General features: G+C 35.8%; 3 protein-coding genes and 1 long non-coding RNA gene across 4 annotated transcripts in view; 1 reads left to right on the top strand and 3 right to left on the bottom strand.

The window, feature by feature from the left end:
* LOC149477156 (uncharacterized) overlaps positions 1 to 26,379 on the bottom strand; it is a 145,457-nt gene that overhangs the window by 11,261 nt on the left and 107,817 nt on the right. The window lies entirely within an intron of this gene.
* On the bottom strand, positions 1,600 to 12,071 carry LOC149477166 (facilitated trehalose transporter Tret1-like). The gene is made up of 10 exons (XM_089710605.1): positions 11,968 to 12,071; positions 7,941 to 8,170; positions 7,341 to 7,476; positions 6,631 to 6,812; positions 6,001 to 6,106; positions 5,391 to 5,474; positions 4,965 to 5,182; positions 4,239 to 4,421; positions 2,609 to 2,702; positions 1,600 to 1,742 (listed from the first exon to the last, which is right to left on the bottom strand). Exons 1-10 carry the CDS (start codon positions 12,002 to 12,004, stop codon positions 1,600 to 1,602), a joined length of 1,413 nt encoding a protein of 470 aa, XP_089566731.1. The 5' UTR covers positions 12,005 to 12,071.
* On the bottom strand, positions 16,585 to 23,463 carry LOC149477165 (facilitated trehalose transporter Tret1-like). The gene is made up of 10 exons (XM_089710607.1): positions 23,359 to 23,463; positions 20,206 to 20,435; positions 19,812 to 19,947; positions 19,448 to 19,629; positions 18,877 to 18,982; positions 18,605 to 18,682; positions 18,056 to 18,273; positions 17,531 to 17,713; positions 17,083 to 17,176; positions 16,585 to 16,729 (listed from the first exon to the last, which is right to left on the bottom strand). Exons 1-10 carry the CDS (start codon positions 23,393 to 23,395, stop codon positions 16,587 to 16,589), a joined length of 1,407 nt encoding a protein of 468 aa, XP_089566733.1. The 5' UTR covers positions 23,396 to 23,463; the 3' UTR covers positions 16,585 to 16,586.
* LOC149477164 (facilitated trehalose transporter Tret1-like) overlaps positions 25,143 to 26,379 on the top strand; it is a 30,539-nt gene continuing 29,302 nt past the window's right edge. Inside the window, exon 1 of the mRNA XM_089710614.1 lies at positions 25,143 to 25,243. The gene's annotated coding sequence lies outside the window, so the exon portion shown is untranslated. The remainder of the gene's footprint in view (positions 25,244 to 26,379) is intronic.

The raw sequence follows: 26,379 nt of genomic DNA, 5'->3' as shown, positions 1-26,379 counted from the left end.
TGAGAATATGAGATAAGATGGATTAAATTTTGTTTATAAATCATTAAACCATTAAGGGAATTTCTTTAGGCGAATGTAGTTATATTCATATTACCTGTTTCCTTATATTTTAAAAGTTCTAACTGTTTAAAACAATGTAATTTTGTAATCTATACATCTATACATATATAATAAATCTGTAGAAGGGTCATTTCTGTACATTGAAAATATTGAAAAAATAAATAGCAGGGGGTGTTACTGGATCGATACCAAACCCAAATATGTGATTAAAAAAATTTTTGTCTGTCTGTCTGTCTGTCTGTATGTGAAGACATCACGTGAAAACTACCGGTTCGATTTCGATGAAACTTGGTATAATTATACCTTATTATCCTGGGCGTAAAATAGGATACTTTTTATCCTGGAAAAATACGTAGAAAAAAAATTAGTCTTAATTTTTCAGTTTTATCCATAGACGTTGTTCTGTAGAACCGCGAACACGTTGCGTATTATTATAGGCCTAGCCGTATTTGGGTCCAATAGATATTTATAAGATGTCATTGTCAGAGTTACTCAAAATGGAGAAATAAACCATCCACGCGAAGACCGACATCCGCGCGGACGGAGTCGCGGGCGGAAGCTAGTTAAGTAATATAATAATGAGCATACCTACTTAGGTACATGAAGCTAATTTATTAAATACGTAAACTCGTAAAACTTAGCAAGCTTTAATAATTTATACTGCTGCAAGATTTTTTTTTCAGTAAAGTCGGTATACAAATCACTACATAGTATAAAACAAAGTCGCTTTGTCTGTCCCTATATCCCTATGTAGATACGCTTAAATCTTTAAAACTACGCAACGGATTTTGATACGGTTTTTTAATTGGTAGAATGATTCCTGAGGAAGGTCAGTATATAATTTATTAGGTTTGAGAAAAAGCGGGCGAAGCCGCGGGCGGAAAGCTAGTATTTGATATGTATTTTATAAGTATATTCTCTTAATAATGTTCTTTATAAAAAATTGAAGAGCTTGATTATAAAAATAAATATTTGAGAACCGTCAAATCAAAATTTTTTATCCTTGTTACCTCTGTAAGCTACCACAATCGAGAGTTTCGTACATGAAATTATTGGGCATCTCATCAAAATAAAGCTACTCACGAAAAATTAGCTTGATAGTAATCACTTGCAAAAATGGGCGATGTATCCCGGACTATAAGTATATTACGCAAAAAATAAATTGTAATGCTATATCTAAAACAAATAGTGTAATTGCAATGACAATGCTTACAATCGTAAAAAATATTATATTAGGTAGATTATTATAGACTAGATTTCCGCCCGCGAATTCACACGCGTTTTCAAAGAAAACCCCACATAGTTCCCGTTCCTGTGGGATTTCCGAGATAAAAAGTAGCCTATGTCATTATAAGTCTTCAACTACCTAAATTAGAAAATTTCATTGTAATCGGTTCAGTAGTATATTATGCGTGTATTCTATTTGGATTATAGTTATACTTTTTTTGTAGATTTTTTTTAAATACAACTTGTTGACTATTTCATATTAAAAGGAATTCAAAACCAATCAAGGAAAGAAAAACATCAGTCTTAGGTATATCAAACTTTATTATGAGATCGTGGGACAAACAGATGCTGTATGGCATCCACTGTCAGCCCCTTAGTTTCTGGCATGTAGAAGTGGCAGAACACCGTCGTTAGGAGACACACTCCCGCAAATATGTAGAATATTGGCCCCAGACCTGAAATTTACATTACGTTTTAATAAATCGAACATTTAACATGATTTTAAGAAATCAACTACGGTTTCTTGCCGGTTCTTCTCCGTAGAAACTGCTTTCTGAATCGGTGTTTAATGTTGTTTAGTTTTACAAGTATGTTATGACGATTCAAAAATGCTTTTAGAAGAAGTCTTATTGAATAATTAAATACTTTTGTTTAAAATATTTGTAGGTAAAACCTCGCCTTCTGGGGAAATTGCTTCTAACATTTTTTATTAGTATACCGTGGTTTGGTGGTTTATATGAGAGAAGAATCGGAAAGTCCTAGGGGTTACCATGATGTCTTATAGCAGAATTACTTTCAGTGTGGGAAAATGATGGCGCTAGATAACCTATATCATCATCATCACTGTCAGCCTACGCTAATAGTCCACTGCTGGACATAGACCTCAGTCATGGCACGCCACTGAGCCTGATAACCTATATAGTGCTGTCATTTTTCCACACTGACTGAGACTAAGGTAGTTTCAAAGCAGTTGGACAGCTTACAAGTTATGGCATAGTGCTGAATCTTATTATTTTATACTCATACTAGATTTCCGCCCGCGGCTTCGCCCGCGTTTTCAAAGGAAAACCCGCATAGTTCCCGTTCCCGTGGGATTTCCGGGATAAAACCTATCCTATGTGTTATTCTGATGTATAAGCTAAATTGTGGTAAAGTTTCATTCAAATCCATTCAGTAGTTTTTACGTGAAAGAGTAACAAACATCCATACAAACTTTCGCCTTTATAATATTAGTAGGATATCGGTCACCTGGTGGTTCAAATGACCATTAAATTTTTCATCATGGGCTTGTAGTCTAATATAATTTTCACTTTTTGCTTACCTATTACTGAGACTAGTGGATGATAAATAAACAGAATAACAAAGAATCCAACGAAAGAATACTCCATTGTCACTATCGTAGCAAAGTTCTTTATCTGAAAGAAATTGGGATATATAAAGTGATAGTATAAAATTTTAAAGCATATAAAAAATAATAGTGCTATTTAATAAGTATGTAAATTTCTTCAAAATCGAGGCATGTAGGGCGATTCAATAAATACTTAGCCTACAAAAAGTATACGAAAATTTTGGAAAAGTGGCAATTTATTTTTCAACATAGTCTCCTTTTAGTTCGATACACTTAGCCCAGCGATGCTCCAACTTTTTTAACCCGTCCGAAAAATAGGTTTTCTCAAACTCTGCCAAATAGGCCTCCGTGGCAGCGATAACCTCCTCATTTGATCCATATCTATTCTCGGCAAGGGATTTTTTCAGATTAGGAAACAGAAAGAAGACACCAGAGGCCAAATTTGGAGAATACGGTGGATGAGGCAGCAATTCGTAGCGTAATTCAACCAATTTGGCCATGGCAACGGCAGACGTGTGGACCGGTGCGTTGTCGTGGTGAAACAGCACCTTTTTCTTAGCCAGATGGGGTCGTTTTTTCTTTAATTCGGCGTCGAAACGGCCCAATAAATCGGCATAGTTTAGCCCTGTAATTGGTTTACCCTTCTCGAGGTAATCGATGTAGACGACTCCTTGTGAATCCCAGAAAACGGTGGCCATAACTTTTCCGGCCGATTTTACAGTTTTCGCCTTCTTTGGAGCACGTTCCCCGGTCTGGATCCATTGTTTTGATTGCTCCTTGGTCTCTGGTGTGTACCAGTGAATCCAGGTTTCATCGACGGTCACAAAACGACTAAAATCTCCCCTGGATTCCGCTTAAACAGCGCCAAACACATCTCCGATGTGGACTCACGGTTGTGCTTGTTTTCCGGTGTGAGTAAATGCGGCACCCATCGCGCCGACAGCTTTCTCATGCCGAGTTCCTCGTGAAGAATATGATGCACTGTTCTTTCTGAAATGCCTACAGTCTCAGCTAGCTCCCGAACCTTCAATCGGCGATCTGTCAATACGAGATCATGGATTTTTTTAATGTTTTCCTCCGTAGCAGCTGTTTTTGGTGCACCTGGACGTGGTTCATCAAAAACCGACGTACGACCACGTGCAAACTCGTTGAACCAATTCTTGACGGTGGCTATCGATGGAGAAGAGTCACCGTACACAGCATCCAAGCGGTCTTTGATTTCGATGCGCTCTTTCCCGTCCAAAAATAGGAATCGAATCACCGAACGATATTGCTCTTTTTCCATTTTTGTAAAACCGATCGACACGTTCGCTTCCATAGGTTGTCAAATTAAAACAAATGAAGGAATTGGAATGAAAATTAAAAAAAATAATTAAAAAAGAATGAGCTACACTGTGGTAAACCTATTTTGAAACAATAGCGCCCTCTGGGGATGAGGCTAGGTACTTATTGAATGCACCAGGTATGATGATATTATACGATACGATATACGCTTATAAGAAAACTCTGCCTTTTAGTCATGTAGGCAGTGTTTTACATGAGACAATTTTTTATCTTGATTGTGATTGTGTTGTTTATTAGCGTCTAAGATAGTAACACTTACCTCTGGTAAAAATATTTCAGCGCTTACGGTAAATGGTATCATACCAGCTCCCGTGTTAAAGGTAATACAAAATAGGTATATAAGTACAGCTGTTAACCAATTGGGTCCCCAGGAAAACTGGATTTGGGTCCCGAGGAGGGACGCGAACAATGCTGTCATTAATGATGAATATATCATCAGTGGCTGAAAAGAGAAAATGGATCGTTCTTAGAAATATTAATATAACTTTTTTTAACATAGAAGTTTGAGTGTAAAATGGTATTGCATATTTGAGGTGGTTAAAATGAGGAAAAAGGAATTGGTCCTTCAATAATTACAACACTTGTAGATAATTTTTTTTTATTAAAATAGTAACACAATATTAATTTAAACGAATATTTCGACGTGAAATATTATATATTAGTCATGCGATAAGGTTCTTTTCCTTTTAGCTTTTTACCTAATAACCTATTTTTCATTGAAACAAGGCTCTAGGAGAAAGTACATTAACTATAATCTGACCTGTCTCCCCGATCGATTCCCCCAATGAGCTTCGCCACAATGTAAACGACTGCGATTATCACGCTGCAGACAGTCGCGACGAAAGCACATTTAGAATCTCACCCGTCTCCCCGACCGATCCACCAAGTACAGCGCAATGAGCGCCGCAACAATGTTGACAACTGCGAATATCACCCCCCAGACACAATCACTAACACCACTAAACCACATTAAGTATCATCTTACCCGTCTCCCCGATCGATCCACCAAGTACAGTACAATCAGCCCCGCCGTAATGTTGACCACTGCGAATATCACCGTGCAGACGGTCGCTGAAACGCTGGGAACGGCCAGACTGAACAGTGGCTCAGCGTATACTTGTATCACCACCTGGCCTTGGAAGACCACGGCTGTATACAGCACGAAACAGAGGAATAAGGCGCGACGCGATGATCGAGATTTTTCTGGAAAAAATAATGTTGCATTTATTAATAAGGTTAGTGTCTTTAGTCTACACTAATAAATTATAATAATTGTAGTTTGGTTTATTATGTGTTTCCATGAGTATTAGAAGTTGAAAACGAAAGGAAATATATTTTTTAAGATTTCCAATAACTAGTTTATAGTATAGAGATTGTACGTAAAACAAAGTTTTTCTGTAACGACACTTACTTAAAAATTGCCATGCGGAGAGTTTCTCTCTTTGAACCGTTGGCTGTAACTGTGGTTGTAACTTTTCTGCTTCAGGCGTCGCGTCTGAAAATTATCAAACATTCGATTAATGCATAGTTACTTGTAATGAATTTATGGAAAATTTATCATAAAATTTGTTTCTCACATCCAACTATTTAGAATGGCTGTCATTTTACTTTCATTAATTAAAAGAAACTGATTTTAAAGCATTGAGACTTGAGTTACTATGTACGACGTACTATAGAGGCCATCGCTACTACACTTTTTCTAACACGAGTTAGAGTCAATCGTCTCAAACCATTTTTTTTACATTGATTGGTTTTAATTGATAAGTTTATTCGTATTTTTTTAATAAGATAAACAATATCTATTTGCTACATTGATTGGTTTTAATTTATAAGTAATAATAGGCAGAATATTTTCAAATTGTATGACTCCCTAGCTGCCCCGCGCCGCCGCGCTTGTCGCACAGATTTTGTTCGTGGTGTCCTCTCTATATTAATGTTTTAAAGCCACACATTTTCATATAGGTTAACTTTTAGATACAGGTATATTTTTTCTATCAATTCGTTACATTTGAAGTACTCACCATCTAAATCTGGATTTAGCGCCACTTTCAGATTATTTATTTCTTGATGAACCTCTTTAGAATCAATTCTTACTCCTCTATAATGAGCTATTGTTTTCATTGCCTCCTGAAAAGACGATGTAGAGATTATTTTACTTTTAAAATTCATTGATTGAAATCTATGATTGAAATACAGAATTTAAACATTGTGAAAAATATTCGGAGTAAAATCAGGTAATTTAAAAAAGTGTATATTGGATGTTGTCTTTTGGCTATTATTTTGATACTTTTAGATACGACTAGCAAACCCGGTGAACTCCGTTTCTTTTCTTTGCTCTGAACCTCACGGAGCCCGAGACCTTTCAAACGAATGCAAAACCGTGGAAATCGGTTCGTGTTCTGGAGTTATAGCGTCAGGGAGGAAAACCCGACTTATTTTTATATAGTAGACTAGGATTTTGATTGTTTTAGGACTTTTAAAATACATCGAGATTTTCTATGGCCTAACTATGTATATTAATAATTATCAAGACATGTCTTAAGCAAACTAGTTTTTCGCAAAAATTCATAATTTCTGACCATTGAATTTTATTTTTTAAAATACATCCGCTTTGACATAATCGTTTAAACATCACATTTTATCTACTGTACCTTTTCTAAGCCCTTCTTCATCTGAAACAACGGAGACTCCCACAAATAAAACTGCAGGAAAGTCCCAACTACGTTCATTGTCAAACATATATAGTTGATCACACGATAGTCTAGCACTCCCATTATGTAGGAGATCAGCCCGCCCACCGGGAAGAACGTCATGGCAGCGGCTGTCATGGTACCTGTAGTTCCAGAACAATTATTAAATATATTATATTCAAACTTCAATAATTCTTATTTTTATGTGTTCGTTATTGGCAGGAGAAGGATCTTATGAAAGAAAACCTCAAGAATTTTGCACCTAAAAATTAAGAAAATGCGAAACATAACTTCACGGACAATTTGCGCGAAGACAGAACGTCTGACGGGTCAGCTCGTATGAAATAGTTATGTTAGCGTAATAATAAAGTATTTTAAAGTGGAAATGTCACGGTTTATAATATTATGCTCCTTTGCTTACCCTGCCATAAAAAACTAGGGTACGGTTTTGCAGATGCATGCAGCCGTTGCTTATAATAGCAAAGTGGATAATATATTATATGAATACAAAATTTTGACAATAATTTAATACTTCTTCAATAGTATGTGGAAAATTAATATCAGAAAAAGATACCCATTTCAGACGGTCCGGTTTTCGCAGAAGGGTACTAGGTCAGAAAATTGGCCTGACTGATTTTAAAGACTTCACGTTATAATTTAAACAAATATACCTCGTATATCTTCCTGGCAGAATTCTCCAATGTACAGTGGACCCACGAGGTAGATGCAAGAACTAAGACCCCCTATGAACACCGCAGCTAGGATTGACTCAACGTAGTCGAAGCATATTACAACTGCCCAGCCAATCTGAAAAGGGGTATACACTATACATGTTGATTATACCTCATAATTTTGTTGTGTAGGTTATGATGGTTGCTCGAACACAGCACAGTCATTTATTATCAATTCATAAATAAACTAAATTAATCACTGATAATAAACGGACAGAAGAGAAGCATATTTGTTCTAAGTTTTATCCCAAAACTTCCTGATAAATTGATCACTGCATCATATAATTTACAAACACGCTTTTTCTGCTAACTGTTTTGCTAAGTGAATTGATGACGCAGTCAATGATTAAATCAGTCATTTCATTACAAGCCTAGGCTCTTTATTTAATGGTTATATTTAATATTTTGCATGACGAACCGCCGTTGCGTTGTTGTACTAATTGATTCAGGTTGTTTACTAAATGCCCTATAATCAAGAACCTGGGCTATTCATGAAAAATAAAAATTAACCAATAAATATAGACATGCGAGAACACTTACTACTTGTAACAGGGCCAACCCCACACAGGTGTACTTGCTTCCCAGTTTATCCAGGGATATTCCACACAAGGGTATAGTGAACAAGGCACTAATAGACGTCAAACTGCCCAGTAGAGATATTTCTGTCTCAGTCATAATTCTGTTTAGTGGCGTGTGCTCTGAACTGAACACTTTTATCACTGATGACGGCCATGTGAAGAGGACTCCTGTGGTCATGCAGAGGTAGCTCACTGGAAGGAAATTTTGGTATATAGGTTCCGTAGTGAAATTATTCAGAAATGATGTGTACTACACGCCCTTAACGGATCTAGGTCGACTTTGCCTGTAACCCTGTATATAACACACACGCACACGCAATCACGATAGTGTAGAAGGGCCCAATAAATATAAAATCGTCAGAGTACCAGCTTTGTGACAGGTTATTTTCAATCAATGATTTTAATTATAAAAGCGCAAGTTTGCGAGAAGTATAATTTTTCATTACTCAAATGTTTTTCAGGAGATAATTTTGTGTGAGTACCTACGGTACGTGCATTTGCGATCATTGAGATTTTGTGATATGATTTTTGTATCTGGAGATAGTTGAGTGTTTTTGTCGCGGTAAGTCATTCCCAACAGTCCAGTCTCGGGACCATCAATCATGGTATGATGTGTTTTTGAAAATTGAATCACTCCAAAATTGATAGTTGACGCGACTTAATGGCATGGTAGGTTAGGACAATATAATTATCTTTACATATATATACTTCTATACTAATATTATAAAGAGGAAAAGTTTGTTTGTTTGTATGTATGAATGTATGGTTTTCACGCATAAACTACTGGACCGATTTTGATGAAATTTGGCACAGATAATCTTTAGACCCTGAGAAAGAACATAGGCTACCTTTTATTGCGAAATATGTACCACGGGCGAAGCCGGGGCGGACCGCTTGTTGTTTATAAACAAAGACTTAATAATTGTGTTTATAAATGTGTTTAAATGACAAATAATATATCTGCTTTTTGTAAGGCACAAGGAAGACTCTCACAAAGAGAAAACATAACACAGGGGCAATAGGGCAGAACCACAGGCAGAACAACGTCTGCCGGGATAGCTACGTAGTATAAAAACAAGTCGCTTTCTCTGTCCCTATATCCCTTTGTATGTTTAAATCATTAAAACTACGCAACGGATTTTGATGCGGTTTTTTTAATAGATAGAGTGATTCAAGAGGAAGGTTTAGTAGGCATATAATTTATTAGGTTTTAGACAAAGCAGGCGGAGCTGCGGGCGGTAAGCTAATCCATACTAATATTATAAATGCGAAAGTAACTCTGTCTGTCTGTCTGTTACTCAATCACGCTTAAACTACTGAACCAATTTGCATGAAAGATATTTTGATACCCGAGAAAGGACATAGGCTACCTTTTATTGCGAAATATGTACCACGGGCGAAGCCGGGGCGGACCTCTAGTAATGTATAATATGTCAATTTATGAATGAAAGAAATGCACTCAAAATGCAAGGGTCTATAATTAAAACAAATCAAATTTCATTGAAGATAGCAGAGAGTAGCATTGTTGAATGTTGATCTTATAAAATTATATCATGATAAGGATGTTGTAACTGAACCGATAAGCTTAATTTTAGATTTCTTGTTCACTGGAGCTATATAATAAATTAAACTATTACAATACATAGGTAATACTTATACTAGTACTAGCGGTCCGCCCCGGCTTCGCCCGTGATACATATGAAAAATAGATGTTGGCCGATTCTCAGACTTACCCGATATGCACAGAAAATTTCATGAGAATCGGTCCACCCGTTTCGGAGGAGTATGCAGACTAACATTGTGACACGAGAATTTTATATATAAGACTAGTATAATAGTATTAAGTATTTAATGTATATCATTAATGTATTTAACTTTAATCTTAATCTTATCTTAATACTATTATAAAGGCGAAAGTTTGTTTGGATGTATGGATGTATGGATGTATGGATGTTTGTTACTCTTTCACGTAAAAACTACTGAACCGATTACAATGAAATTTAGCACACATATAGAGGGTAAGTTGGATTAACACATAGGATAGTTTTTATCCCGGAAATCCCACGGGAACGGGAACTATGCGGGTTTTCCTTTGCAAACGCGGGCGAAGCCGCGGGCGGAAATCTAGTATCAAATATTAATAAAAAATTATTTGATAGACTCACAATTATTATACCCTACCATATTCTATACCTCATCTACACTAATATTATAAAGAGGAAAACTTTGTTTGTTTGATTGTAATGAATAGGCTCATAAATTACTGGACCGATTTTAAAAATTCTTTCACCATTCGAAAGCTACATTATCCACGAGTAATATATAGGATAGGTTTTATCCCAGAAATTCCACGGGAACGGGAACTATGCGAGTTTTTCTTTGAAACCGCGGGCGGAGCCGCCGGCGGAAAGCTAGTTTATAATAAAGAAATAATTTAAGAGTTCGAGTCGATATGTCTCAGAGAAATGGAGATATCTAAAATGAAAATCCCTAAAGTCTCTTCCGTGATATCCTGCAGGTAGGTACATAACGGAAGATGTCAAAAATTCTTGTGTACTACGACTTCTCTATTAAAAAGAGGGCGTGTGCCGAGCACACGTGTCCGAAGTGAAACGTCTTTAGAGAGATTTATAAGAAGTAATTTATCAATCGTAGGTATCTTTGTTTCGTTGATATCAATAAAGTCACGTTAGTCTATAAAAAAACTACATATAAATAGGAGGACCGCAAAAGGGGGCTCCTTCGGACCGAAACAGAAAATGCCCTATAATCTATCTTATACAGGGTGTCCCACTGTTGGTATACTAAGCTCAAAGGAGGTTATAGTTTTGCATACGCTGAATACGTAAAAAATACTTAGGTATAAAATTCAAAACGCATTTTTTTTCAAATAGATGATTTCTTAAAACTTTATATTGTGTACACCCATAACAAGCAACCCCCGCAACTTTTCCACCAGCACGTGAGCTATCGTTTAAGATTATGTTTTCATAGACAAAATGCTCACATAAGCGATGCCGGTTGCGCGAAGCTAGAGAAGAAAACATTGAATTTCAGGAAAAATTTAGCAAAAAAATTTTGACGTAATTTTGTTGTTTTAAGTATTTTTTACATGATCAGTGTTTGCAAGACTACAAGTTCCTTCGCGCTTAGTATACCGATAGTGGGACACCCTGTATATAAAATTCTCGTGTCACAATGTTAGTCTGCATACTCCTCCGAAACGGGTGGACCGATTCTCATGAAATTTTCTGTACATATCGGGTAAGTCTGAGAATCGGCCAACATCTATTTTTCATATGTACCACGGGCGAAGCCGGGGCGGGCCGCTAGTCACTATCACTACATAGTATAAAACAAAGTCGCTTTCTCTGTCCCTATTTCCCTATGTCCCTTTGTATGCTTAAATCTTTAAAACTACGCAACGGATTTTGATGCGGTTTTTTTAATAGATAAAGTGATTCAAGAGGAAGGTTTTAGTATATAATTTATTAGGTTTTAGACAAAGCGGGCGAAGCCGCGGTCGATAAGCTAGTCACTACATAGTACCTATAAAACAAAGTCGCTTTCTCTGTCCCTATTTCCCTATGTCCCTTTGTATGCTTAAATCTTTAAAACTACGCAACGGATTTTGATGCGGTTTTTTTAATAGATAAAGTGATTCAAGAGGAAGGTTTTAGTATATAATTTATTAGGTTTTAGACAAAGCGGGCGAAGCCGCGGTCGATAAGCTAGTATTTATATAAAAGAAAGTCGTGTTGGTTACTCCACTTATAACTCAAGAACGGCTGAACCGATTTAGCTGAAAATTGGCAGGGAGGTAGTTTAGAGCCAGGAGAAGGACATAGGATACTTAATATGTACCACGGGCGAAGCCAGGGCGGACCACTAGTAATTTATAAACAGAACACGAAATTTAAACATGATAAAAATATAGCTATCTCTATTCTGCAAATGCACTGTACAAATACAGACCTAACTTCACTTACCTATAAGTGTGGCTATGACTTGATTCTTGTACCCCATTTTTAAATATAACAGTTATTCAATTATTACTACAGATCCACACTGACTCTACACTACACCACTTACAAATCCCTTCTATCTGACTATCATATGCTAAACATGGAAACAAACATGTATTTATATATAAAACAATAGCTGTAGATAATAATAAACACATATTTAATCATCTTACATGTTATATAGTAATAAAAATTAATTCTCAGATTCTAACGACTTAGCAGATAGCGCTAAAACTTCTTGAAGCAACATTTCATCATACTCTAACTGAAACATTTATGGCGGCTCCACACTAGTGCCGTTAATTCAGGCTCGAATTCGCGGCATATGTCGCGTCCTACACATTCATAGAATGCTCGCTATCGTTCGTCAATTCCGCCGCGAAATGGATCTACAAGCTGATGTAAAAATAACATAATAAGGGTGCTTTTTCCTCCGATTTCATATCACTTCATTTAGTTTGAAGCGATACTATTGGTTACTTACAAACACATTCCTGGCTACACATCCTCGCACATTATCGGTGGAAAAATACCCTTAGTCATGAACGGGCCCGCGAAGGTCGATGTATGCGTGAACGGAGAATCATTTGTCGTGGGATACAGTACCACAAGTTAAGTGGTATTGTATCCCACGGGGAACAGGCGTCGACGAACATACCTCGGGAACGAACGCGAACGCGCGTGAACATCGCAAAAACCACCTTTCGGGTTATCGCCTGTTCACGGCACTAATGTGGAGCTGCCATTCATTCAACAATATTTTATTAAATCATCATAATATTATAAAAAAGTAGCACTGCTTTGGAAGGTAGTTTCCACTGTTTTTGGGATACAGATAAACTTTATAGAATGCTTCGTTAATTTTTTTGATTCAGAATTATAACAACAAATAAATATTAATGTGTATAAAAATAAAAAATAACATGGAAAATGTATGTCGTTGTTAATTTGTGTATCAAGGCATAGCTGTTTCATTGATAATAATACATCGTTAAGCCTTGTATCCACTTGAGCATGCTCAGGCGAATGAGCGGCTCGGCCAAATGAGTCGCTCATTCGCCTGAGCATGCTCAAGTGGATTCAAAGCTGTGGTCGTAATAAACCCCAAATTCAACAACTTTAACGCTCACTGGAAAAATTGTATTGTCTTTTTTAGGGTAGTATCTGAACGAGTGACTGAATCATATAAGAGGATATAAGCGCAAGTTTTGAGTGACAAAAATATTGAATTGGAGTTACAGAATTTCTAAGTGACTGACGGCGAGCGACTAAAAAACAATATACCAGCTACTTACAAACATTAATTTGATTTAATTAAAATACAAAATGTGCAGCTTCATAATATTTGAACAACCTTATATTTGATTGAGTGACAACATTATGTCCTGAATTTTATTTTTATTTTTGGTAAATGATTTATTTATACCGAGCGGAATTTTATCTTCAATGACGTGTTTGGAATAGAAAAATCACTAAACACCTATTAATTTAGTCACTCACTTAGTAACTAAGTAGCTCAGTTACAATTTTATTAACTCAAATTTCGGGCTCTGCTCTGCTTCGTCTGCTCGCTGCTGCTGTTTTTGCACGCCTCATAAGCGAAGCGTTGAGGTGGGTACTACTGTCACTTCGCGCAAAACATCTGATTTTTCAAACTTAAAATGTCTTTATGTATCATACATTGCACTTGTAAGATAATACATACACACACATATTAAGAAAAAACACTATTTTTAACGTTCATGATATTTTTGATGTCATTTTTGTTATTTAAACTAGTTAAAAAACAGTTTAAAAAAGTTCTGTCTTGGACGTCCGTGTGTCTGTATGTGCGGATCCGTTTTCTTGTTAACACGATAGCGACCGAAATACTTTACTAATCGAGTCTTTTGCACGCCTCATAAGCGAAGCGTTGAGGTGGGTACTACTGTCGCTTCGCGCAAAACATCTGATTTTTCAAACTTAAAATGTCTTTATGTATCATACATTGCACTTGTAAGATAATACATACACACACATATTAAGAAAAAACACTATTTTTAACGTTCATGATATTTTTGATGTCATTTTTGTTATTTAAACTAGTTAAAAAACAGTTTAAAAAAGTTCTGTCTTGGACGTCCGTGTGTCTGTATGTGCGGATCCTTTTTCTTGTTAACACGATAGCGACCGAAATACTTTACTAATCGAGTCTTTTTTTTTCTCTTACGCTTGAGTATGCTCAGGAATAGAACCCTTTCATTTTTCAGGGTCTGATTCGATGTGGTTTAATTGTTATTAAATAAACAAAAATAATAATTAATAAATATTTATTAAATAAAAATTATGAGGCGTGCACTTTTGGATTTTCCAAATTATTTTTTTCTCTTACGCTTGAGTATGCTCAGGAATAGAACCCTTTCATTTTTCAGGGTCTGATTCGATGTTATTAAATAAACAAAAATAATAATTAATAAATATTTATTAAAAAAAAATTATGAGGCGTGCACTTTTGGATTTTCCAAATTATTTTATATTATAGGAATATAATAGACAAAGACAAATAATAGACAAATAATATATTTTATAGGAATATAATATAAAAAAAAGACGGGTTGCACTGGGGGAGTGCCGGCAGAAGTGAAAACTTGATTATTAACGTTGAGCATGTTTGATATTTTGGAATGGCATCCGTCTTACGCTTTTTCGATCAGGTCACGTGTCCTGACGCGAGTTTAAGATTTTATACCCATAACCCATTACAGAAAAAGTGCTCAACGCCGCTAAAGAAGTTTTCACTTCAAAAAATGGATTAATCACAACCCGCTTGTAGCTTATTTAGTTTATCTGTCGCTTACTCAACCATCATACTATCTCATCATCAGTCGTTCAGTTTTTTTAGACGCTCGTTTTATTATTCCCCATTTTTATGAGAGCATGTTTGTTATACATAGATGGTTATTTATCGGATATTTCACATTATAATAGCATACTTACTGAAAATGCACCGTCAATTCATATACTTAGCCGTAATATGAGAACAACAAATTAAAGATTTATTTATTTCCTCGTTATGAATTTTTTTTATAATTTTCAAGTAGGCATCTGCCTTACCTGATGCAAGGTATTCTAGGTATAAAATTGTCTGTACTATTATATTGTAAAGTATTATAATATTATCTCTGGTAGGTACTATTAAGTAATCTGTGATTGTACGAACGACACGAAAACTGCATTTAATTTATTACATAAGTACATTATTGATTATAGCCTATTCCTAACCCTTCTTCGATAAATGGGATATCTATATTCTAACAGCGAAATAATTTTTAAAATCGGACCAGTAGTTCCTGAGATTAACGCGTTCAAACAAACAAACTCTTAAGCTTTACTTTACTATATTAGTAGGTATAGATATTTTGTGTAAAACATAATATACCTATCTACCTATTTTATTGTATGTATGTATGATATTACGTAGTTATATACCTACTTAATTAAATTGTAATCTATATATATAAAAACTCAAAGGTGACTGATATAGTGATCTATCAACGCACAGCCCAAACCACTGGACGTATCGGGCTGAAATTTGGCATGCAGGTAGATGTTATAACGTAGGCGTCCCCTAAGAAAGGATTTTGATCAATTCTACCCCATGGGGATAAAATAGGGGATGAAAATTATTATCATGAAAATTCTTCTTTTCCACGCAGGCGAAGCTGCGGGCAACAGCTAGTGCTAAATATAAATCAAACACGGTAGTTGCGATAGTCGTTAACAAAGCTTTCCATCGTAAAGAAAATGATATTACTGTTCAATGTAACTGCTTGATTACGTAGGTATACCTACGTTTACTTACATACTAACTACCTAAGCTCACTACCGATTTAATATTTAGTAATCTGTGGTATAATATTATCTTCAGTGAGAAAAGAGGAAAGAAAAGAGGTTGGGATTTTTCGATACATAACAATTAAAGCCGGCTACTCACGTACCTGCCCCAGGGGCAATATGGGAACAATCTCAGTCGGACGGCGGTCGGAGCAATTTTTTTTTCTGTCCCTGTTTGTCTATACACATCTATACTAATCTATACTAATATTATAAAGAGGAAAGGTTTGTATGTATGTATGTATGGTTTTCACGCATAAACTACTGGATCGATTTTGATGAAATTTGGCTTTAGACCCTGAGAAAAAACATAGGCTACCTTTTATTGCGAAATATGTACCACGGGCGAAGCCGGGGCGGACCGCTAGTCACAAATAAAGAGCCAAATAAGGGTGCAATCCAAATATTGTCCCTGCAGCAGGTAGGTGAGCAGCCGGTTTAAACTCATTTAATTCGGCAATTATGTTATTTGTTATCTATAAGTAAGTAGAGTTTTTGAACAATTGCCCTTTGTTAAAATTGCCTCATTGAGCGCGATGGTACATAAGTGGTCATCAAAATTCGTTTTCATAATACCTACAAAGTCATAGTTTCTTTTAGCTGCCGCGCATTGGTCAGGTTTATTTTGTAGAGTTTTAAACAGTTTATTGATTATGCCATGTTAAAAGGTATTCAAAACCAATCAAGGAAAGAAAAACATCAGTCTTATATCAAACTTTATTTTGAGATCGTGGGACAAACAGATGCTGTATGGCATCCACTGTCAGCCCCTTAGTTTCTGGCATGTAGAAATGGCAGAACACCGTCGTTAGGAGACACACTCCCGCAAATATGTAGAATATTGGCCCCAGACCTGAAATTACATTATGTATTGAGCAACTATGATTTCTTGCCGGTTCTTCTCCGTAGAAACTGCTTTCCGAATCGGTGGCAAATGGTAAAACTATATCATGACGATTCAAAAGCGATTCTAGGTGAAGTCTAATTGAATAAATAAATGTTTGAGTTTAAATAATTTATATTCGTATCGTATTCTGGGGAATTAACAATTAAAATTCATCATGATACAGGCACTGGCTTCAATTTAAATTCAAAATTGATGGCATCAACCTAAGGCAACAACGTATTGGACAATTATTATTGAATATCTACTTTGTCATCAAAACTGGCATGCAAAATATATTATCAATACTTTCTTTTACTTACCTATTGCGGAGACTAGAGGATGATAAATAAACAGAATAACAAAGAATCCAACGAAGGAATACTCCAATGACACTATCGTCGCAAAGTTCTTTATCTGAAAGAAATGAAGATATATTTTAAATGAGCGTACAACTTACTAATTAAAACAACGAACTTTAAAAACACTTTCACCCAGCGACCCATTTAAAATTATTTATTTACAGCCATCATGAATATCTATTCAGCCTTTCTTGACTTAGATATAGTGTATGCTATTTAATATGGAGATTTATTCAAAGTCAAAGCGTGTATCGTATGCTCATTAGAAAAGTCTGCCTAGTTAACGCGGAGGCAGTGTTTAACATCGGACACTTTTTGATCTTGATTGTGGGTGTATTGTTTATTGGTAATGGTAGTTACACAGTAACTACATTATTATTTGTATTAAGAAATTTGGGATTACACTTACCTCTGGTAAAAATATTTCAGCACTTATGGTATATGGTATCATACCAGCTCCCGTGGTATAGGTAATACAAAATAGGTATATAAGTACAGCTGTCAACCAATTGGGTCCCCAAGAAAACTGTATTTGGGTCCCGAGGAGGGACGCGAAGAATGCTGTTATCAATGATGAATATATCATCAGTGGCTGGAAAGAAGAAATGGGTTGTTATTCGAAGTTATAAAAACTCTTTACTTTTTACTTTTTTTTGGGAGGTAAACTGAGGGTATCTCATGTTAGAAATTTTACCAAAAAATTATGATTTTTAAAATAATTATTTGACTCATTGGCGCATTTTTATTTTTACACAGCGGCCACACAATGATCTCACCCATCTCCCCGATCTATCCACTAAGAACAGTACAATTGACTTGACAAACGGCCTAAATGAAACCAACGACTGCGAATATCACACTGCATGTCTGCAGACTGTTGTCGCTGACACGCTGACAAACACCAGCGTGATCACTAAACCAAATATCATCTCACCCGTCTCCCCGCTCTATCCACTAAGTACAGTACAATGAGCGCCGCCACAATGTTGACGATTGCGAATAGCACGCTGCAGACCGTCGCTGACATGCTGGGAACCGCCAGCGTGAACAGTGGCTCAGCGTATACTTGTATCACCACTTGGCCTTGGAAGACCACGGCTGTGTATAGTATGAAACAGAGGAATAGGGCGCGACGCGTTGATCGAGATTTTTCTGGAAAAAATAATGTTGATTTTTATTTATGAGGTAGTTATAAAGATACAGTACGTTTCAAATACATATTAATGGCGGCTCGGAACATCGAACCATCTGATGCGCAGAAAAGAATTTTAGAAATTACCGAAACGGGTCGGATACCTGCGCGCACATGTATTCGCAGCTAACTTCCGAACCGCCATTAAGTTTGAATCGAACTGTATCTGAAGTATTAAATTGGAGTTTGATTGTTAGGTTAAGTTAGGTTAGAAATTACAAAATGAAAGGTACAAATAATTTCTTAACGATACCACAGACTAATAATAATATACTACGTAACGATACTTACTTAAAAATTGCCATGTGGAGAGTTTCTCTCTTTGAACCGTTTCATTTGGCTGTAACTTTTCTGCTTCAGGTGTCGCGTCTGAAAATTATCAGACATTAATTCATGATGAAAATTCATTAAAATAAGTTCAGTACCTAGGTAATTAAATTCAAATTCATTTATTATCAGAACATCATAGGCCACCTACATTAAACGTTACCTACATTAAGAACCAAAAAAATATTAATTTATTACTAATAATATTAAAATTAAATTATTATTTTAATTTTTACCATCTAAATCTGGATTAAGCGCCACTTTCAGATTATTTATTTCTTGGTGAACCTCTTTAGAATCAATTCTTACTCCTCTATAATGGGCTATTGTTTTCATTGCTTCCTGAAAAAAAATGTAGAGTTGCTTTGACTTAAAAAAAATCACTGATTTTAAACATTCGGAAAAATGTGCAGAAACAGGTAATTAAAAAAAGAGCGTGTGTGCCGCGCACAAGTGTCAGAAGTGAAACTTCTTTTGCAAAATACAAATATACCAAAATCGTCGCTTTACTCCATGACGTGACGGAATTTCCAAGACGCGACATTGAAATTTTACTTTCAAGGCAAATAAAGAAGTGTCACTTCAAAAATCTGTTCTGATTACTGAGGTCTGAGAAAGTTGCTTTTAATTGTTAAACATAATATTTTATTGTACAATATATGGAGTTTTGTAACTTTATACACTTTCGTCGTTCCATCAAGTTCTAAATTCTTAATGATTATGAAAGAAAGAAGATATCCATGTGAAAGTTACGTTATATAAAAATACATCCACTACGTAAAGTATTTTATCTATCTATTATATTACCTTCTCCAAGCCCTTCGTCATCTGATACAACGGGGACTCCCACAGATAAAATTGCAGTAAGGTCCCCACTATGCTCATTGTTAAACATATATAGTTCATCACTCGATAGTCCAGCACTCCCATCATGTAGGAGATCAGCCAACCCACTGCGAAGCACGTCATCACGGCTGCTGTCATGGTACCTGTGGAATTTTGATATTATTCATGAAAATAAGACTCACGGCCACCCGCGATCCCGCCAGAGCAATCGAAAACAAATTTTCCTTAAAAAATTGCATTTATAAAGCATTTGAATGCTATAAAACTAAATATCAAGTCCTTGAAATTTTAAAGATTATTCACGTTATAAATTAAATAAAATTACCTCGTATAGCCTCCTGGCAGAATTCTCCAGCGTACATTGGAGCCACGAGGTAGATGCAGGAACTTAGACCCCCTATGAACACCGCAGCTAAGATTGATTCCACGTAGTCGAAGCATATAACTACCGCCCAGCCAATCTGAAAAAAGGTACCAAAAATATTGTTATTTTAACTTTAGGCAAGAAGTATGTAAAAAATCTTGTTTGATAAGGTTGCTAGATCACAATAACAGTTACAATAACGTAACAGTTTACAGCAGCAACTTAATTTGCCCCTGCATCAGACTGACTAAATTGTCTCTCTAGTAGTAGGTACATAACAAAAATTACTAGCTGGAATACATGGTAATCTTATCTACTGTATTATTATTTGTTTTAACATCCAATGAGCACTTACCACTTGTAATAAAGCCATGCCCACACAAGTATACTTCCTTCCCAGTTTATCCAGGACCATTCCAGACAAGGGCATAGTGAACAAGGCACTAATAGACGTCAAACTGCCCAGTAGAGATATTTCTGTCTCAGTCATAATTCTGTTCAGTGGTGTGTTCTCTGAACTTAACACTTTTATCACTGATGAAGGCCATGTGTAGAGGACTCCGGTAGTCATGCAGAGATAGCTCACTGTAAGGGAAGTTTTTTATCAAAATATATAAAAAAATATCTTTTGGGCCCTCTTAAAAGTGGGGAGCTTTGGACAATTAGAATCACGATAGTGTAGAGGGCCAAAATATCTTAAAATTGATCAGCCGTTATAGTAGATGTTTATTGGTAATTGCCGAAATGGCGGCAAACTGCTTCACGACATTTTCAATGAATAAAAAATTTTCATGCGAAAACCACAAACGGATTATAATGATACTTGGCAGTGAAGAAGTTTATGAATCAGAATATGTAACACATTTATGCCAAAAAAACACATGCTTTTGCGCAGTGGTTCGCCCAAGAGTGAAATTGTGCTGCACAAAATATGTAAGTAGTTACATTAACTTGAAATTTCAGTCAAAAACGTTAAGTACTTAAGATATCGTTAGCTATTATTAAGTATTCTGTGCTAAAGGCGTCTGTCAAAAACGTTTTTGACTAATTATTGCAGCCCAGTGTTTGCAGTGGTTTTACAGAAAGACGTTAGTCAAATAGGTATCCTATTACCATGGGAACAACCCTCATTCTCGAGGTCATCATGGGATGATATTTATTTGAATTACTCCAATAAAGTCCCATGGATGACATTACTTAACATTGACGTTATTTTCATTGCACTGGTGAAACCGTAGTACTTATAAAGAAACAAGTAATAATTTATCTACGAACAAAGGTACATCGCGCCGTTTGTATGTACGCGGAGCGCTTCGCCACGCCCCCCGTTCATGAACGTACGCAACTCGCAAGTTTGACGCACGCACACAACGCCGTTCGGTTCCTTTTCATGAAAAGTTTCCGTGAGGGGCGCGCCATTGCTGTGAGCGGTCGGTGTTTGTTTATACAATCTTAATTATTTAAAATATCAACGTAACAAATGACAACCCTGCGCCTCGTCAGTTTAGGTACCGTCCGCCGGTAAATGCCGGGAGATGTTTCTCTTTATATGATGGTGAAACTGCGGGTAACAGCTGCTAGTCTAAAATATCTTAAATAAATCTGTCGCAATCTTTTAATGGCATGTTAGGATAGGACAATATAATTATCTTTATTGTTTATAGACTCTATAATCATGCGTTTAAATGACAAATAATATGCTTCAAAAGCAACAAGGAATTAATTTTATTTATTTCGTAGTAGACGATACACAAATAGATATAAAATATAAAAACAAAGAAACAAGGCGACAATTTTTTGGATGACGTACCTACGTGTTAAGCCAGCAAGATTCCATGAACAAATAAAATCTTTGATTATATAGCTTAACGTAGGTCATAAATTTATATGGTCATATTAATTAAATATTCTATTATAAATGTTTCTTTTTTAAATAAATCAGATAAATAAAATAAAAATAAAATACATCAAAATATAGTTGACACATTTTTGAACACGCTTTTGATGGCTTCCTGTGATGGCTTCACTGACTTCTTAAAACCGGCTACTCACATACCTGCAGCAGGGGCAATATAGGAATTGCACCCTATTTTGATGGGCTCCTGAATTGGCTCCTTAATTGTGATGTGTATAAGCAAGCAGGGGCAATTTAGAGAACAACCGAAATTGGTCTAACTGCCATACAACTGAGGTTGTTCCAATATTGCCCCTGCGGCAGATACGTGACTGTGAGTAGCCGACTTTACATAGCTGTCTGACTCCTAGATTCGATTTTGGTTTTTGACCCACCGTTTTACATAATAAATACCTACATATATTATGCCAATCCTTTAAAATAAATCTAACAAAATTTAATTGAAGATAAGTAGCACTGTTTGTCTCATAAAATTATATCATGATAAGAAAGATGTTATAAAAATCGGTCAAGTGCGAGTCGGACTCACGATTTGAAGAATGAAATGCTTAACTATTTTTTTTTAATTTTATGTTAGTTTGATTCCCCGTTGAAGCAAGGGAATTTTCGAAAATCTTTGATTGCAGTTCTATTTTTTTTAATAAATAAATGAATGTTTCCTTTCAGCAAAATTTGCTATTATATTTCAAGTACTTGCCCTCCAGGGCCTATCAAAAATTTCCACACTTAAGAATATTTTTCAATCAATTAAGATAATTATTTTGAGATTTAACAAAAAAATTATATTTTAAAATCATCAAATAGTCACATTGTATTCCTGCTGCTTCTGTTACCAAAAACGAGAGTTTCGTAAGCACAGGAAATGATTGGAAGGGGGAGAGCGTCACGAAAAATCCTCACGACACTTTCCTATAGTGCGTATTAGCATTCCCTCACTTATATAATTTATCATTAAACTCCAAAATGTTGTTAATTTATTTAATTATACCTCATATAATACTTATTTCCAAACGAAAGGAACTTCGTTCTAATCGGGTGTCCCGCATGTGACATCTCAGACATTTATTTTAGTTTTCAAACGCAAACATTTCTATCCTTTTCTCTGTACCGCAACGTGGCGATCCATTCCAAAACAACTTTCAAATTGTTTAAAGATATATAAGTAAACTAGCGGCCCGCCTTGGCTTCGCCCGTGGTACATATGTAAAATAGATGTTGGCCGATTCTCAGACTTACCCGATATGCACAGAAAATTTCATGAGAATCGGTCCACCCGTTTCGGAGGAGTATGCAGACTAACATTGTGACACGAGAATTTTATATATAAGAAGATGTAGAAAAAAATAAGTCTATGAAAATGTTTATTTCTTGTTAAAGTAATATGTAACGGGGCTTCTATAGAATAATTAGGGAAATTAAGGAACCTGTATTTTATGAATTTTATCCCAGGAATTGATTTGATTTTATCCCAGGAATTGATTTGATTTTATCCCAGGAATTCCAAAAAATATTGGGAAAGACAAGGAAAGACATAATATCGCTATCTCTATACTTCATGTAAAGTTGTACGAATACAGACCTAACTTCACTTACCTATAAGAGTGGCTATGACTTGATTCTTGTACCCCATTTTATAAATATAACGGTTATTCAATTATAGCCACAGATCCACACTGACTCCACACTACACCACTTACAAATCCCTTCTATCTGACTATCATATGCTAAACATGGAAACAAACATGTATTTATACATTATTATAAAATACTCATGGATTAATTCTATTTACATTAGCTGTAGATAAGTTGCAAATTATAAAAACACATATTTAATCTTACATGTGATGTAGTAATAAAAATTAATTCTCAGAATCTTAGGAGATAGCGTTTAAACTTCTCGTAGCAACATTTCATCATATTCTAATGCCATGACCGAATTCACGCTTGAATTTGCGGCATTCGTCGTCTCTTCCACGTTCATGGAATGCTCGCAATCGTTCGTAAATCCCGCCGCGATTTACGCAGAAACAACTGTCAATTGTGCATTGTGCAATTGTGCATTTACATCAAACGATGAACAACGAATGCGCTCGTTCTAAACCCATGTCAAATTCTTTTAGTGTAAATATGCGTAGAGCATTCTTTCGTTTTTTTTAGTGCGTTCGGAAAGACTCTATGCAATGTTCTAATGCCAAACTGAACAACACTGAATACGAGTTGTCGTTTACACTAAAAGATCACGAAAAAACTTGCTCTAGCTCTGTTCGTTTGGTCTAAATGCACAGAACATATAAAGGAGCATAATATGTATGTCATAATATATATGTATGTCATGAACGAGGCCGCGAATATGGATGTATCCAGAATTAGTAATTAGTGCAGCTTATATTTTGATACATTATATTGTGATGGAATACAAACAACCTCCTCGATTTTGGCAAGCTAATATGTATAAGGGAAGAAGAAATAATGAAATAATGCATATATTCATCATTTCATCGGACGACTCCATGTTCGCGAACTTAACAAACACACGCTCGCGTCCACGAACAAACTGCGCTCCCCTTTGAGATCGCGCAAAAAACCGCTTCCCGAGCGCTCCGCGATCACGACCTATCCATTAAGTTTGGTTTGCGGAGCGGGCGTGTTCGCAAACCACGGCGAACCTAAGTGGATACCCGGCTTAATACGCGTGGACACTGCGTGTAGACTGTAGAGAAGGCTAATCTTTTGTTGCTACTCCAGAGTCGCAAGTCGCAGTCGACCAGTCGAGGAATAGGCCCGAACGCATATATTTACGTTCTCGCCTGTTCACCGAGCACGGCACTAATGTCGACATGACATTATTCATTCAACAAAATTTTATTAAGTCGTCATAGGTATTATAAAAATAGGTAGTACTGCTTTGGAAGGCAGTTTCCACTGAAAACTAGAGCTATTAAGTAGGTAGGGGCTCTGCGATTTAGATAAACATTATAGAACGATTTTGCTCAATTTTCTTGATAAAAATAAAACAATTAATAAATAAATGTGTATTGAAATAGAACAATCCAAAAATAGTATGGAAAATTGATATTTTTGTTATTTTGTGCATCAATGGCACAGCTGTTTCATTCATAATCTAACACAGATTACTAAATAGTTTTTACCGTTTAACCCGTAAAAAAATAAATTTATATTTTTTTTTATACCGATGACATAACTGTTCGAGCGCCCAGATACCTTCCTAACTATAGTGTGGATACTATAGGGTAATCCTTTGTAATAAACCTAGAAAGTCAAATGTGTGTAAAACGTGCAACATAAATCCAAATGTAACTGTATACAAACATAAGTTTTTAAATAAATATATTTTTCATTTTTTTTTTGTCATATTCATCCAAGGTTCTCTGATGCAACACTCGGTCAGTTCTGCTGCGTCCGCACAGCGAGGTGTTTGAGGCAGTGTCCGGTCTGCGGCAATTTGCTCAAGAAAAATGTAATGGTATTTTTAATAACTCTTATTTGTTACTTAGATGAATTATCACTACATAGTATAAAACAAAGTCGCTTTCTCTATCCCTATGTATGCTTAAATCTTTAAAACTACGCAACGGATTTTGATGCGGTTTTTTTTAATAGAACGAGTGATTCAAGAGAAAGGTTTTAGTATATAATTTATTAGGTTTTAGACAAAGCGGGTGAAGCCGCGGGCGGTAAGCTAGTTACTACATAATATAGTTAGTAAATGTAATACTTTATTTATTGTTATTTCTTTTTTTTAGGTAGAGTACCTACACATGTAAATGGACGATCGTCGTCAAGCAGTCTTTCTTGGCTGGAAGAGTGTTACGATGGTGAATTGGAAGCGATAATTCCGTAATTTGCAGCCCTCACGCAGCAAAAGCGGAGCAATCCTCGGATGATACCTATTGAAGATTTTCAACTCCAGCGCTGCAATTACTAAGAGGTAGAACCCCATTCCATATTGGAAAAGTGCAATCGACGAAATGGCTTATGCATAAGTGACGTACCTACGCACCAGGGGTAGCAACTTTGTAATTCCTACCAGGAGTTAAAAATGTAGCCAAGGATGTAAGAGAACCCTTGTGTTTGTGCCCTGTTAATAGTTGTCATTATTTTTGGACAGAAAGACGTACATTCCTAAAAGAAGTGGCTTTCAGGCTTATAAAATCACATGCTTCACGCCGGATTTGTATGAAAAACATTTCTTCAAATCTCAAGATCCTAATGAAGCGATTTGTTCCAATTTTTATACCCTCATATGTCCCAGACGTAAGAATAGACGTGATTTTAATAAAGGCCAAAGTTTAGAGATAATAATTACTTGATTTGTTATTTGCTTTACAAGTTGCATTTATTTTGAGTAGTTTTAATTAAAATACTTATTTACCTACTAACAAGACCTTGTTTTATTAATCTATCTATACTAATATTATAAAGCTGAAGAATTTGTTTGTTTGTTTGTTTGAACGCGCTAATCTCAGGAACTACTGGTCCCTTAGACTGGTCCGATTTGAAAAATTCTTTCGGTATTAGATAGCCCATTTATCGAGGAAGGCCATAGAATACTCATTACGCTAAGACCAACAGGAGCACACAGTAAGATAATAA

This window comes from Colias philodice, chromosome 25, assembly GCF_061535455.1.
Source record: "Colias philodice isolate Cphi_HAF_F1 chromosome 25, ilColPhil1 Martin Lab GWU primary, whole genome shotgun sequence".
In the NCBI taxonomy this organism is placed as follows: domain Eukaryota; kingdom Metazoa; phylum Arthropoda; class Insecta; order Lepidoptera; family Pieridae; genus Colias; species Colias philodice.
This window is presented reverse-complemented; position numbering and strand designations above follow the sequence as displayed.

Bases quoted from the DNA above. Each gene is read 5' to 3' on its own strand.
- LOC149477165 (XM_089710607.1), bottom strand. From the start codon at position 23,395: ATGGGGTACAAGAATCAAGTCATAGCCACTCTTATAG. The intron at 19,630-19,811 runs GTAATTTTATTT...AAAATTCCACAG, and splicing joins CTGCCAGGAGGCTATACGAG to GTACCATGACAGCAGCCGTG. The intron at 17,177-17,530 runs GTAAGTGTAATC...CATTTCTTTCAG, and splicing joins CTGAAATATTTTTACCAGAG to ATAAAGAACTTTGCGACGAT.
- LOC149477166 (XM_089710605.1), bottom strand. From the start codon at position 12,004: ATGGGGTACAAGAATCAAGTCATAGCCACACTTATAG. The intron at 6,813-7,340 runs GTATATTTGTTT...CTGGAACTACAG, and splicing joins CTGCCAGGAAGATATACGAG to GTACCATGACAGCCGCTGCC. The intron at 6,107-6,630 runs GTACAGTAGATA...TCGTCTTTTCAG, and splicing joins TGAAGAAGGGCTTAGAAAAG to GAGGCAATGAAAACAATAGC.